Below are 13,058 nucleotides of genomic sequence, written 5' to 3' on the forward strand. Positions count from 1 at the left end.
CTGCAGCCCCTGGGGTTTGTCATGGTTTGTCTCTGCTGCAGGTGCCCAAGCTGAGCACCCACTCCTCGGAGGAGGTGGCAGCCCTCCCACAGAGCATTCCTGGGAATCTGTAGCTTTCCCCAGCCATGTTCAGGCACTGGGATGTGCTGCAGGAGTTTGCAGGTGCATATTTCAGGAGCTTGTCCTGGCACATGTGGCAGCCGGACAAAAAAGTGAGTGTGACCAGGTCTCAGGAGGGAAATGAGCAGTTTCTCATCATCTCGTTTTGCTTTTCAGCTAAGCTTTTTTAATTTTATTTCTATTTTTCTCTCTGTTCTTGTAACATTTGCATTACACACCCTGGAATGACAATAACTGTCTTGGGAGTGTTTCAGCTCCCGTGTGTTACAACAAGCAGGCGTTTTTAAGAGAGAGGAGCTCGTGTGACTGAGCCTCGGGCTGTCCTAAAGAACTCTGTAAAATCCTTATGGGCACCAACCTGCAATCAGCTCCCTCCACACACTGCAAATCCAGGCCCCTGAGTGCCAGCACCATCCATGTCATTATGACTAAGGCTTTAATCTGGGCTGGGCTGAAATTAATGGGAATCATCTTCTCCTGCTGAAATACCAGCCCCAGGTCATGGCTGCAATCTGATGGGATGCAGGAGGTGACAGCCTGGAGACCAGGGCCCTGCTCTTCGGCAGGGACAGCTGTAGGTTGGTTGTGTATCCAGAAATGTGATGCCCTGGAAGAACAAATATTCTGGCTCTGGCATTTCCTGGGCTGGATGACAGGCTTTGAACTCTCTGTGCTGTGACCCAGCTGTGGATGCAGTGGGCAGCACCTCCTGATGTCCCTGTTGGATGTGGGACCAAGTGTTGGTGTCACAGATGATGGAAACTCCCTCCTGGGCCAGACTTGGACATTTCCTGATCAGGGTGATTTGGCACATTTGGGTTTAGGGTGGTCATGGTAGTGCTGGACTGGGTCATCCTGAAGGTCTCTTCCAACCCTGATGACTCTGTGGAATGTGGACAGTTTTCACAGAAAGAACAGGTCTGAGAACACCATTCATAAAATTGCCTCCACGTCCTTCCCACCCCCCAGCTGGTTTTGGTGGCTCCAAGACTCCTGCTAATGCCCCATGTAGTGACCCCTCACAACATGAGGGGCTGGAGCGTGTCCAGAGACTGGAATGGAACTGGGGAAGCGGCTGGAGCACGAGGGAAGGGTCTGGAGAACTCCTGAGGGATCTGTAATGGCTCAGCCTGGAGAACAGGAGGCTCAGGGGAATTCCCTGACAGGAGGAGGCAGCCAGGGGAGAGTCAGGCTGTGCTCCAAGGGAGCAACAGGACAAGAGGAAGCAGCCTCAGACTGTGCTAGGGGAGGTCGAGGTTGGACATCAGGGGGAATTTCTCCATGGGCATTGGCAGGGGCTGCCCAGGGAGGTTTGGAGTCCCCATCCTGGAGGTGTCCAAGGAAGGACTGGATGTGGCACTTGGTGCTCTGGGCTGGGTTACAAGGTGGGGATTGCACAGGTTGGATTCAGTGATCTGGGAGGGCTTTTCCAGCCTCTGGGATTCTGGGATTATACAATCCCATATCCTCGTGGTGAGTTTGGGCAGCAGAAGGAAGGCCATTGGCTGAGCTGGCCCAGCCTGCTGTTCTGAGGGAGGGAGGATATTGCTCCTTCCCTGGAGGCTGCTGAGAGAGGTGGTGGAGCAGGAGTGGGGACCCACAGCAGATCCACAACCAAGCCTGCAAGATTCCAGGAGGGAGATTTCCTCAGGGATACACATGCAGAGCACAGGGCATCCTAGAAAGTTAAGGGAAACTACTGGTCCTGAAGGAAACCCTGAATCCAGTCTGTCATTCCAGCACTGCTAGTTCCCTTCTATTTCCCCAAATCCATTAATATTTTCTTAAGAGAGCCTCTCTACTCATTACTTGAACCTATTAAAATCCAGGGAGTGAGGGCTTGCCTGTTTTTTCCAGTCACAACTGGAAAAAACTCATTCAAGTGACCTTCCAGCAGTGAGATCTCTCACTGCAGATGTTTCTCTGCTTTTACTCCCCCATTAATTTCTCCCAATTAGTCAGAACCACATCTGAAATCCCTACACCTCCTCTGGTTTTTCTTCCACCATCTCAAAACAAGACCTTGTCTCCAACATATCCTAAGAACCTGAAGAAACACTGGATCTTGAAGACTTTCACTTTTCAACAGTGAAATAAATATCTTTCTTGATTTTTTTAATTGCTACTGGATTAGTGACATTTAATTCAGTGTAGGACCACATCTGGTTCATGATTCTTGCTGACCAGAGTATGGACCTGATCTTTCCCCTCTGTGTGCTTAGAGGAGAGGGAACATCAGCTCCAGGACCCTGAGCCAGGGAGGGCTCTCAGCCTGCTCGGGCAGATGTTGGCACTGCTGGCTCCAAGGCGTGGGTGACACCAGGGGTTTGGGGTGGATGATTCACCTGAACAAGCCAGGGGGTTGCTCTGGCTCCCTTGGGAATTAATTCCCTCTTGTCTGAGGTTTGTGCAAGTACATCACACACCTGGCACTGGGATCCCAGCCTCGGGATCCAGGCTCTTGGATGCTCCATGGGCTGGGTGCTGGAAGTAAATGAAGCTCAGACCTTTTCCCCTGTGCCTGACTCCTGCCTTGGCGTGTCCTGGTGTTTGGCTTCCAGGTGTTTTCCCTGCACAGTGGGGAGGGAATGTCGAAATCAACACCAAACCTCCCTCTGAGGTTCCTGCTGGGCTGGGGTGTTCTGGCTGCTGACAGTGAAATTCAGTAAATCTGAGTGAGGAGCAAAAATCTGAGTCTTTAACTGGTCAGGGCCTGAGGGAAACTTCTTGTTACCTGTGTTTGCATTTGCTCTTGTACCTCTTTAATTAAAAGGACTACAAAATAGAATAAATTACATGTGCATTTTTATTAGACAAACTCCAGAAAGTGAAGAGAGACGAACAGTCATGGGACACATTTTATATACAAAATCCGGCCAAAAATTGCTGAGCTGGAGCAAGCGAGCTGCAAATTTAACCCAGTGAGACTCAGGTTCCAGGGCTGAGCCCAACAGGACGTGTGCAAGACAACACAGCTGAGAGAGAGTTCCTAAAGTAAGGCTCCTGTGGGACAGGACTTGGGGTGCAGGTGGCCCTGGTGGTGCTCACCCCGCCACGCTCCAGTAAAGGACCAGTTTTGGTGTTTTATGGTGCGTGGCGGTGACTGGAAGGAGAACTTTAGCTCCTGTAACTTCTTCTGGTGGAGGAGCTGGAGACAAACTTCATGCTGGAGCTGCTGCCAGCTCCAAGGGTGGTGCTGCTCACCCCGGGAACGCTCCCACAGTTGAAGCTGTTCCCCAGATTGCAGATCCCCCCTCCCATGCTGAGGTTGCTCCCTCCTCCATATCCTGTTCCCACTGTTGTTCTGGTGACGGCTGCAAGGAGGAGAAGGAAATGTTTCAGTGTCTCTGGGCATTGGCTCCTTGGTGTAGAGACACAGGAATGTTTAGATAAGGCAATTCTTATATTTTAGAGACTTACAGATATTCACTGGGACCCCATCTCCAGCCAGCCTGTTCAGGGATGGAACACAAGAGGATTAGAAGTCTGTTGATATTGGGGGAGGGGAACAATAAGATACATTTCCCAAAGGCCTTTGGGGAGCAAAATAAAATCACAGCATAATTCATGGATTTTTGTAATTTCCATTATTTGGGATAATCTCCCCACTCTGTGACCCCTGTTTAGCATTCCCGAAATGCTGAGCTTCTCCTGTGCCATCCCCAGCCCCAGGGCTGGATGTTTCCCACCCACCTGCACTCCTCGCCCTCCAGCAGCTTCCTGTAGGTCGCAATCTCGATGTCCAAGGCCAGCTTGACGTTCATGAGCTCCTGGTACTCTCGGAGCTGCCGGGCCAGGTCAGCCTTGGCCTGTTGCAGAGCATCCTCCAGCTCAGCCAGTTTGGCCTTGGCGTCCTTGAGGGTCAGCTCCCCGCGCTCCTCGGCATCGGCGATGGCAGCTTTCAGGTTTGCACACTGTGGAACACAAAGCTCTGCTCAAAGTCCCCACCCCAGACCCAGGCTGTTCTTTACCTCCCCTGCAAGCACAAGGTTTTATCCCAGCACCATCAGCTCCACCAGTTTTAGTGACAGTTTTCTCTTTGAATGAAAAAGGGTCAACCTGAGCAGAGCTGTTCAGGTTGCTCCAACCTCTCCCTTCCTCTCCCTTGCAAGTCTGGGGCTAAATTGGTTAAAAGTGGGGTTTGCTGTCCTTCACCTGCTTTTTCACGCTGTCAATCTCAGATCGGAGCCGCTGGACGTGGCGGTTGAGCTCCGAGATCTCCTGCTTGGTGTTCCGGAGGTCGTCCCCATGCCTGCCGGCCGTGGCCTGCAGCTCCTCGTACTGTCACAGAGAGGAACAACCAGTCAAAGGAAAATCCACCATTTTTGGAGTTGCCAGGAGCCTGAGAGTCCCTCCTCAAGCCCAGATCAACAGCTGGGAAGGTTTTCTTGGAAGAATCGGTCTTTATCTGTTCCAGACAAGAGATGAAGATAAGAGCATGGAAACCCCAGATCCTTCACCTTGGTCTGGTACCAGGACTCGGCCTCGGCGCGGCTGCGGTTGGCGATGTCCTCGTACTGTGCCTTGACCTCAGAGATGATGCTGTCCAGGTCCAGGTTCCGGTTGTTGTCCATGGTGAGAACCACAGAGGTGTCAGAGATCTGGGTCTGCATCTGGGACAGCTCCTGCAAAGAGCACAGGGAATGAGGTAATCCCCTTGGGAGATGCCTTTTCACCCTTCCAGGTGAGCTGCAGACCTGGGAGAGGCTGTTATAGATCGTTATCTGAACAGCTCCAGGTGTTGGTGCAACTCAACAGAGGGGAAGGATTTAGCATCACCCGGAGGGAGAGGAGCTCTTCACTGAGGGCTGGGATGTTTTGGAGCTGGTTGTACTCACTGCTTCGTACAGTGCTCTCAGGAAATTAATTTCTTCACTCAGCGCATCTGCCCTGGCTTGGAGTTCCACCTTGTTCATGTAGGAAGCATCTACATCCTGGGGGATGAGAGATTCTTGGGTGGTTTACACCCCTATCAGTAAATCAGGAACATGCATTGTGATAACAGTCCAGGGAAGAAACCATAATAAAATGGAAGGGGTTGGAATTGTAATGGGTGGATTTGTGACTGAGTGGGTGATCAGAGCTCTACAGTGAGCTGTCCCACAGTGCCCTGGAATTTGCTCTCACCTTCTTGAGCGTCACAAATTCGTTCTCTGCGATGGTCCTTCTGTTGATCTCATCTTCATACCTAAAGGAGGGCGGCACAGGGAGTTTTTGTTTGGGCAGGTAACAGAAAGATTTGAGTTTGCTGGAATGAATTTACTTCAGAGCACTTTGCATACAATGCTCTTTTCCCTCAATGAGAGACCAGGAGCTGAACCAGTTAAAACAAGTACATCAAAACAATTCGAACAAATCCATTATTTTTTACTTATTTCTGGCCATTAGTCATCCTCCTTCTGCTGTTTTAAGCAAATGAAATGTGCTGCTCTGAAACTTTCAGACCTACTGTGTAATTTTTCCCTCTCAGTAGGTAATTTAGTTAATAAGTCTTTGATCATGCTCCAAATTATTCCCTAAATGCTGGCGTACTCGGATCTGTTACTCCGTTACTGAGAAAATTTCTCTTTGAGAAAATGTTATTGCCAGGAATTCCAGGATCCCAGACTCTCCTGGATCCTCCAGTTGGTTTAAGGATGTTGAGAGGAGAAAGGCTGCACCTGCTGAGGTGAGTAGAGCATTAGCTCAAGACTTACTTCTTCTTGAAGTCCTCGACCAGGTACTGGGTGTTAACGAGTTCTCCCTCCAGCCTCCCCTTGTCGCTCAGCAATGAGTTCAGCTGCACCCGCAGGTTGTTGATGTAGGTCTCGAAAAGCGGCTCCAGGTTGTTCCTCACTGTTTTCATTCCCTGCTCCTGCAGCAAACTCCACTTGGTTTCCAGCACTTTGTTTTGTTGCTCAAGGAATCGGACCTGGAAGGAGAAATATCCTGAAGGGGCTTTGAAAGAACAGAGACTGGGGAGAATTTCCCTGCAAATGGGAGGGTCTCAGAGCTGGACGAGAGGGTAAAATGCTCCTTCCAGCTGGTTTTCAGAGCCAAATTCTCATCTGCTGGGAGTTTTGATTGCAGGGACCCTGTTCAGTGTTAGAAACTCTGGAATAACCCTTGATTTTCAGGCTTCCTGTTCATTGTTTAAATTGAGACCAGGTATAGGGATTTTGTGTGAAAAATGTGAGCAAAATCACATAAGGAGCAAAGCAGGGCTTGGTCTTTAATTAAAATGACATTGTTAAGGTGCTGCTTCTCCTTCCCTTGTCTAGAGCTCCCCTAACCCACTAAATGTCCAAAATATTGCAGCATTTTCCTTGAAACCACAGAGGAGCAGCTTGACTAGAGCAGGAGCTGAGCAGATGTTCTTGTACATCAGTGAAATGTGGTGGAGAGACAGATTAGGTGGGTTTCTGGAATTCATTTGATCATTTACAAAGCTGTTCCCAAGGCTCCTGAAATGCTCAGCCTAAAGTCTCCAGAAGGGTGGGATTTTCCTCTGGAGATTTCTTTCCCCACTGCCTGTGAGATGTAGAGCAGCAAAAGAGGAGGAACTCAAGCACTGAATGATTAATTCATGGCAACCGCTATGGAACAGGTGCCATTCCCTGGAGCTTCCAGGACATCTTCCAGTCTTATTCCTCACTTCTATTCCTCCTTGATCAGCTTTTGTCCTCATCAAGCAGAAAAGAAAAGTGTCCCTGTCAAAAAAATCAGATATTTAGGAAAGCTCACCTTATCAATGAAAGAGGCGAATTTGTTGTTGAGGGTTTTGATTTGTTCCTTCTCCTCTTTTCGGATCCTTTGGATGTTAGGGTCAATCTCCAAGTTGAGCGGTTTCAGAAGGCTCTGATTGATGGAGACTTCGTGGATGCCCCCAGCTGGGAATCCAGGGCCACCCCCAAAGGCCCCGTATCCGTAGCCAAGGTTGGCTGGAACACCAAAGCCGCCCCCGTACACACTCCCGGCGCCACCACCAAACCCTGCCGAGCCGTAGAAGCTGCCACCCCTTCCAGCCACAGAGATCTTCTTGCAGCCACCAACGTTGTAGAGGCTTTTGCTTCCAAAGCCCCCCCCGACCCTGGCAAAGCCACTGCCAGCATTGCAGCTGCCCAGGCGGGTGACGGAGCAGGAGCTGAAGCTGGTCCGGCACGTGTTGGGGACCATGGCCGAAGCAGCGCTGAAGCCACTTCTCCCCCTCTGAATCCTCACGGTGGACTGGCGAGACATTGCTGGGGTTTTTTTGGATTGGGGTGGATGCTGCAGCTAGAATAAAGCAGCAAAGGTGCTGGCCTGGAGCAAGGAGTAGGAGGGAAAGGAGAGAGGTGAACCTGTGCTCTGCAAGGGCTAGGGAGAGCCCTTTTATGCATGTATGAGCCTGGGATGGGTTGGATGAGGTGGATCATCTTTCTGATGAATTAGGCTTGGCATGTCCAACAGCATTCTGGAGAGTGAACTCACTCTGCACACACGCCCTGCTGAAATAATACAGCCCAGGTTCTCAGCAACAGGGAATTGTTTGGGAATAACTGTCGCCGGTCTTTGTAGACAGCCAGACTCGTCCCCATTTCAAAGCTGGAAAGTGCTGATGAGTCACGCTGGGCACTGCCAGCAAAACACCGCTCAAGTGCCTGTCACTCAACAGCTCTGTCATTGGAAAACTTCATCCCTCGGGATTGCTTTTGCCCCTTTTGTTCACAAGCAGGGATTGGGAAAGTTTAAATCCTTGTGCTTTAGGAGTGGGACCGGTGCCAGTTCCACAGCCAGCCCTGCAGTCAACTGTTTTATCCTTGGGTTTTGGGATATCTTTGTGAGAAGATTCTTGTGAAATTTGCCCAGAGAAGTTGTGCACTCCCCATCCCTGGAAGTGTCCAAGGCTGGGTCAGATGGAATTTGGATCCACCTGGTCTATGGAGGGTGTCCCTGTCCATGGGAGTGGATGATCCTGAAGGTCCCTTCCCATCCAAACCATCCTGTGATTCCGTGGACCACATGGTCCCCTCTGAGCCACCACAGAAATCGTGATAGTGATAGAATCAAAAGAATTTTGCTCCCATCCCTAAAAAGCTCAGGTCCCTCTGGAAATCCTGCTTTTCCAGGCTTATTCCACTGTCCTAAAAAATACAATTACATGAATAAAAATGGAATATTTTGACAAGATCTTTTTGTTCCTGTGTGGATTTTGCCAGCTGCCACTGAGCTGGCACGTGTCACAAACATGTGCTGCCACCTCGGGTTTGAGGGTTTGGACTTTATTTTAGCAGGATGAAAACAAACAAGCAAACAACTCAGAAATATATACATGGGAGGAAAGATTGTGGGAATGGCAACTGCTTTGACTCCACTGGCTCTGTGGAAATGGAGTGCTCCGGGGCTGTTCCCAATGCACACTTAATAAACACAATGTCATTTCCCAAGGATTTAATCAGCTCTTTCAGCACATCTGGAAGTGTGATCCTGCCTGCTGAAATCCACTGAAAAGCGCAGGATTCCCTCTGCCCAGAACCACAGGACCTTCTAGGACATCCTGGGTCTTTCCCACCACAGGTACCAGCACAGCCCTTTGCATTTAACAGGTGGTTTGAGTCAAGATAAAAGATAAAAAAGTAAAAAATAATTCATTTTGAGGGACAAAAAGTGCTTGTGGTGTTTTGTGTTGTTCAGGAAAATAGGATTTGTATTTAATTTATTTATACAAAAGGCTGAAATTGTAAATGAATACCCCTGAGCAGCTTCCCCTTGCGCTGGCTGCTGGCTGCAGCACAGGAAGAATGGAATAATGAGGAATCAATGGAAAAATGAGGAATCACCAGGGTGGGGGCAGTTGTGCTTCCATCTGCCCCTGCCTGCTGATGTATCCAAGTGCAGGAAACTCCGAGAAATTTTTTGTGCCCCTGTTGTATCCCAGCTCTCTGAGGGGCGATGTTTGCAATGGAGGTTTTGAATTCAATGTTATTCTTAGGCAGGGTTTGTCAGGTTGCTTTTGTGTTTATTGCCAGACTGAGATTTTATCGCAAGGGAGGGCTGAATCCTGCAGGTTTTGCACAGTGAGGCCATGTCACTGACTCTGCACCCTGGGAGCTGGACGCAAACAAGTTGGAAGCAAAGTCTGTGTCCAAAGGGCATTTTTGAAAGGATTATTGAACAGTCTGGGGGCTTTGCCCACCAGCAGACAGATACCAAGACTTGAGGTCATGAGGTTCATTCCCACATGCTGGATTCCAGCCCCAGGAAGAAAGATCTCCAACTGAAAGAGGGGAAAATTAGGTTGGATATTGGGAAGAAATTCCTCCCTGTGAACGTGACGAGGCCCTAGCACAGGTTGCCCAGAGCAGCTGTGGCTGCCCCTTCCCTGGAAGTGTCCAAGGCCAGGCTGGAGCAGGCTGGGATAGTGGAAGGTGTCCCTGCCCATGGCAGGGATGGGATGGGATTTAAAGTCCCTTCCCACCCAAACTACCATAAGATGACCGTAAGATATTCAAAAGCAGCTGGAAGTTGTCAGCCCATGGTTCCTTTGGGAATACTCTCTCAGCTCTCTCCATCTCCCCTAGCTCTGAGTACTTGAAAGGAATTTTATTCCAATTTTTCCAGTGGAGATCAGCACCAAAGGGCAGATTGTCCCTCCCTATTGTAAAATGCAGGCGAACCCAATGGGAAGAAATTATGTCTGACTCCATTTTCAGAAGGCTGAATGATTTCTTTATTATAACTGTGCCATAATACATTAATATACTATATAAAGGAAGATACTAAAATTGCATACCTACTTTCTCTAACTACCATATCTAACTACCAACATCTCGTGACCCTGTTCTTGAGAGTGCAGACACAGGTGGATTGGATTGGCCACCAGGTCTAAACAATCCTCAACTGAATCCAACCAAGCAATCACCCCAGGTAAACAATTCTCCAAGCACATTCTGCATGAGAAAAACGAGGAGCAGAAATAGAAATGGTTTTCTCTTTCTTTCTCTCTGTGCACCTCTATGAAAAACCCTGAGAGAGAGAGAAATGTGCTGCCACACCTCCCCAGGGAGATTCACAATGTGGGGAGTCTGAGTGTGCAGGGCAGAGCTCCCCCAGTTCTCCCAGTGGGATGTGAGAGTGCTTTCCTTTTTCCCCTCAGGCTCCCTTTGCATCTGAAACTTGTCTTTTTTTGGCTAAGAAATCCACTGGGTGCGTTGGAGCCCACGGTTAATAACAGTAGTAATAATGCAGCTCCTCCAAGCAACTGAGAAGGAATTAATTTCTTTCCATTCCATGTTCTGCCAGGGTGGAGGTGATGTGGTCGTCACTCATCCGGAAGGAATTTCAGAGGTAATTACAAAAGGCAGAACTGGGAGCACAAGGAGCTGTAGCTACAGGTTTGGGGTATGGGCTGATGGAAAGGGGGGTCCCCACCCTGCTCTGTTGATGAAACTCAGGGTTTCCAGGTACCTCCTGGGGGTGTGTCTCCCATGCTCCTGCAGCTCCAGACATGGCATGGATTTGCTGCTCTGGTGCGGGGACCTCCTGATACAGAGGTTCCAGAGGATGGTGCTGGAGCTCACCCGCTGCTCAGGAGCTTTTCCTCCCGATCCCACCTCAGGAGCTGTGTCTGGGCAGGTCTCTCTGGGCCAGAGTCCCTCTGGTGCGAGAGAGACTGGGCAGGTTCTGGACTCCCTTCCCTCCCCCTCCTTGTTTCTTTCCACCAGGATGAGCTGCAAGCCAAGAGCAAGAGGCAGGAGAACACTTTACAAACACTGTAAACCTGGGAGTAAAGTCTTGGCTGAATTTGCATCTGCACCATGCTGCTGTCAAGGTAAAAACTTCTCCTTTGAGATTAGGGAGTTCTGCCTCTGTCAGGGCAGCTAATGCAACTCCAGCCCCTTTAGTGAGAAATTGGAGCCATTTTCCTGTGGTTTAGTGAGCAGGGATGTCTCCAACAGCTTTTCATCACCTCCTCTCCATGCCTCTACTCCACTGCTCCTATCCAGAATCCACCTCAGAATGCTTCATCTGATGCAACTTCTTGGGCTGAAATTTTTGGATGCTCCTCTCTGTGTTTTATTTGCAAAAATAACCATATTTGTAAAACAAGAGCATGTCAAAGTACCTTGCATTGCTTCACCTGTGCTACCTAATCTCAGTTTAATGATCAGCAAAGTCAAGGATGTAATTTAGGTTAATTTCTTAAATTAAAGCCTTTGGGTTAAACTTGGGCTTCCAAGCTAAATTCAAACCCGACTCATTTCGGGCGTAATTTACTATTTCATCCGGCATTAATGAAGACCAGCAAGACAGAGGTTTTTCCACAGGAGACCACTGAACTCACAGCATCTCTGTGCTGTGGGGCCAGGCCCCTCTGAGACCTCCCAGGTGAGAGGTGAGTGTCCATGAATCCCATTTCCCGAAGGGATGAATTAGGGCGAGCTCCTCAGAAGTTTTCCCATAGGTGTTGCCCTGTGCTGGGTCCTTTGAGCCTGTTCCCAGCAGTATCTGGAGGCCAGTCAGCTCCAGCTCCTGGGTGACTTTGAAGTGTAGGCGTGACCTGCTTTCCCCAGATAATTGTTTTCTGTGCCAGAACAGAGACTCTGGGTGCACTCCAGGCTTTGCTGCCTGGCACACGCCTGGGAGGGCTTGTTCTCCCTGGGGCCTGCTGCATCTCGAAGGACCCTCAGACTTTTGGGGGGTCTGGTACCTCCTTTATCCTGTTCTGGTGCCTGGCTGGTGGCACCTGAAGGAACCTGGATCCTCCACATCTCCTTGTAATGCCTTTGGAAAATCCCCTGCCCTGGGCTGGGCTGCTGGGGCTGTGACCCTACATGAAAACATGAACTCCAAAGGCTGACGGTGGTCACAGGGTATTTGTTCTATCCTATCCTTTCTCCTGGCCCTGGGGCATGTCTTTTCTCTCAGTAAAGAACACAGAGCCCTGGAAATGGTATTGCTGGAGAGTCCCACATTCCACATCCCTCAGCTCCATCCTGCTCCTGGCTTGGTTTTCCTTCTGAAGATCCACAGTGCTGGTGTGGAGTTTAATTTCTCCCAGTTAAAACAAACCTGGATCAGCACAAGGAGCTGGGAAGACAAACAAGGATTATCCATGTGTCCTGTAAAGTGGATCCAATCACAGGGCAGTGATCCCAGGGGGCCTCGTGTTTATTTACCACTCAGCTGTCCCGAGGGATTGGTTCCATTCCTGACCTCCAGCTGCTTTGGGCAGCAGGATATTGCTCCAGCTGAGCAGATGGCAGCTGGGAATATTGTTCCATTCTGGATTTGCTGCATCCTGTGTTGCCTTCCCTGCAGGCATTCCGTGTCTTGTTTCATTTGCAGCCTGTGCAAATAAACAATTTGCAAATTAAAATAATTTTCTTTGATGGGAGTTCTGCTTTTGAGTCAAAAAAGCTGCAAACTTTCCTTTTGGAATTGTTAAGGGGAGTTGGTTCAGTGTTTTGGGACAGGATCATTCCCATAGGAAATGCTGAAGTTAAATGTTGGGTTTCAGAAAATGTTTCACCCAGTGTTTTGGTGGCAGCTAAAATCACGTGTCACATTTGACTTGAGTGTGTCAAATTTTTCAGGTCTCTGCAAATCAGGAGGATGGAAGTTGAATACAGCTTTTTGCATCTGCTCTGCAAATTCACACGGAAGTTGTGCCAGGATGGGCTCTTAGAACACTTCACTGGAAACAGAAAACACACAGAGCTGCTCAGGGCTTTTTTGGTTGCATCCTCACCCTCAGAGCGCAGGAGACAGACCCAGCACTGGCTGACGGAGGCTCGGGAGCTGTCCTGGTGCCATGGGGCTGGGTAAGGATTTGACAAAGATCTTTCACGGAGGGTTCATTGGTGGTGGACCCATGTGTTGACGTGGCCGATGGTCCAATGTGTTGTGCAACTTGTGTTAAAAGCTAGAAACCATCAAATGTAACATTTTCAATGATAAAACCCAACAAATTGGGCTGC

At 49.4% G+C, this 13,058-nt stretch overlaps 1 protein-coding gene across 1 annotated transcript; it reads right to left on the minus strand.

Moving 5' to 3' along the window:
• Nucleotides 1-2,908: 2,908 nt before the first annotated feature.
• Nucleotides 2,909-7,388, minus strand: LOC128821077 (keratin, type II cytoskeletal 6A-like). The gene is made up of 9 exons (XM_054001949.1): nucleotides 6,844-7,388; nucleotides 5,817-6,031; nucleotides 5,248-5,308; nucleotides 4,959-5,054; nucleotides 4,581-4,745; nucleotides 4,276-4,401; nucleotides 3,814-4,034; nucleotides 3,541-3,572; nucleotides 2,909-3,434 (listed from the first exon to the last, which is right to left on the minus strand). Exons 1-9 carry the CDS (start codon nucleotides 7,336-7,338, stop codon nucleotides 3,238-3,240), a joined length of 1,608 nt encoding a protein of 535 aa, XP_053857924.1. The 5' UTR covers nucleotides 7,339-7,388; the 3' UTR covers nucleotides 2,909-3,237.
• Between the last annotated feature and the right edge of the window lie 5,670 nt (nucleotides 7,389-13,058).

The sequence above is a fragment of the Vidua macroura genome, chromosome 34, assembly GCF_024509145.1.
Source record: "Vidua macroura isolate BioBank_ID:100142 chromosome 34, ASM2450914v1, whole genome shotgun sequence".
Taxonomy (NCBI): Eukaryota; Metazoa; Chordata; class Aves; order Passeriformes; family Viduidae; genus Vidua; species Vidua macroura.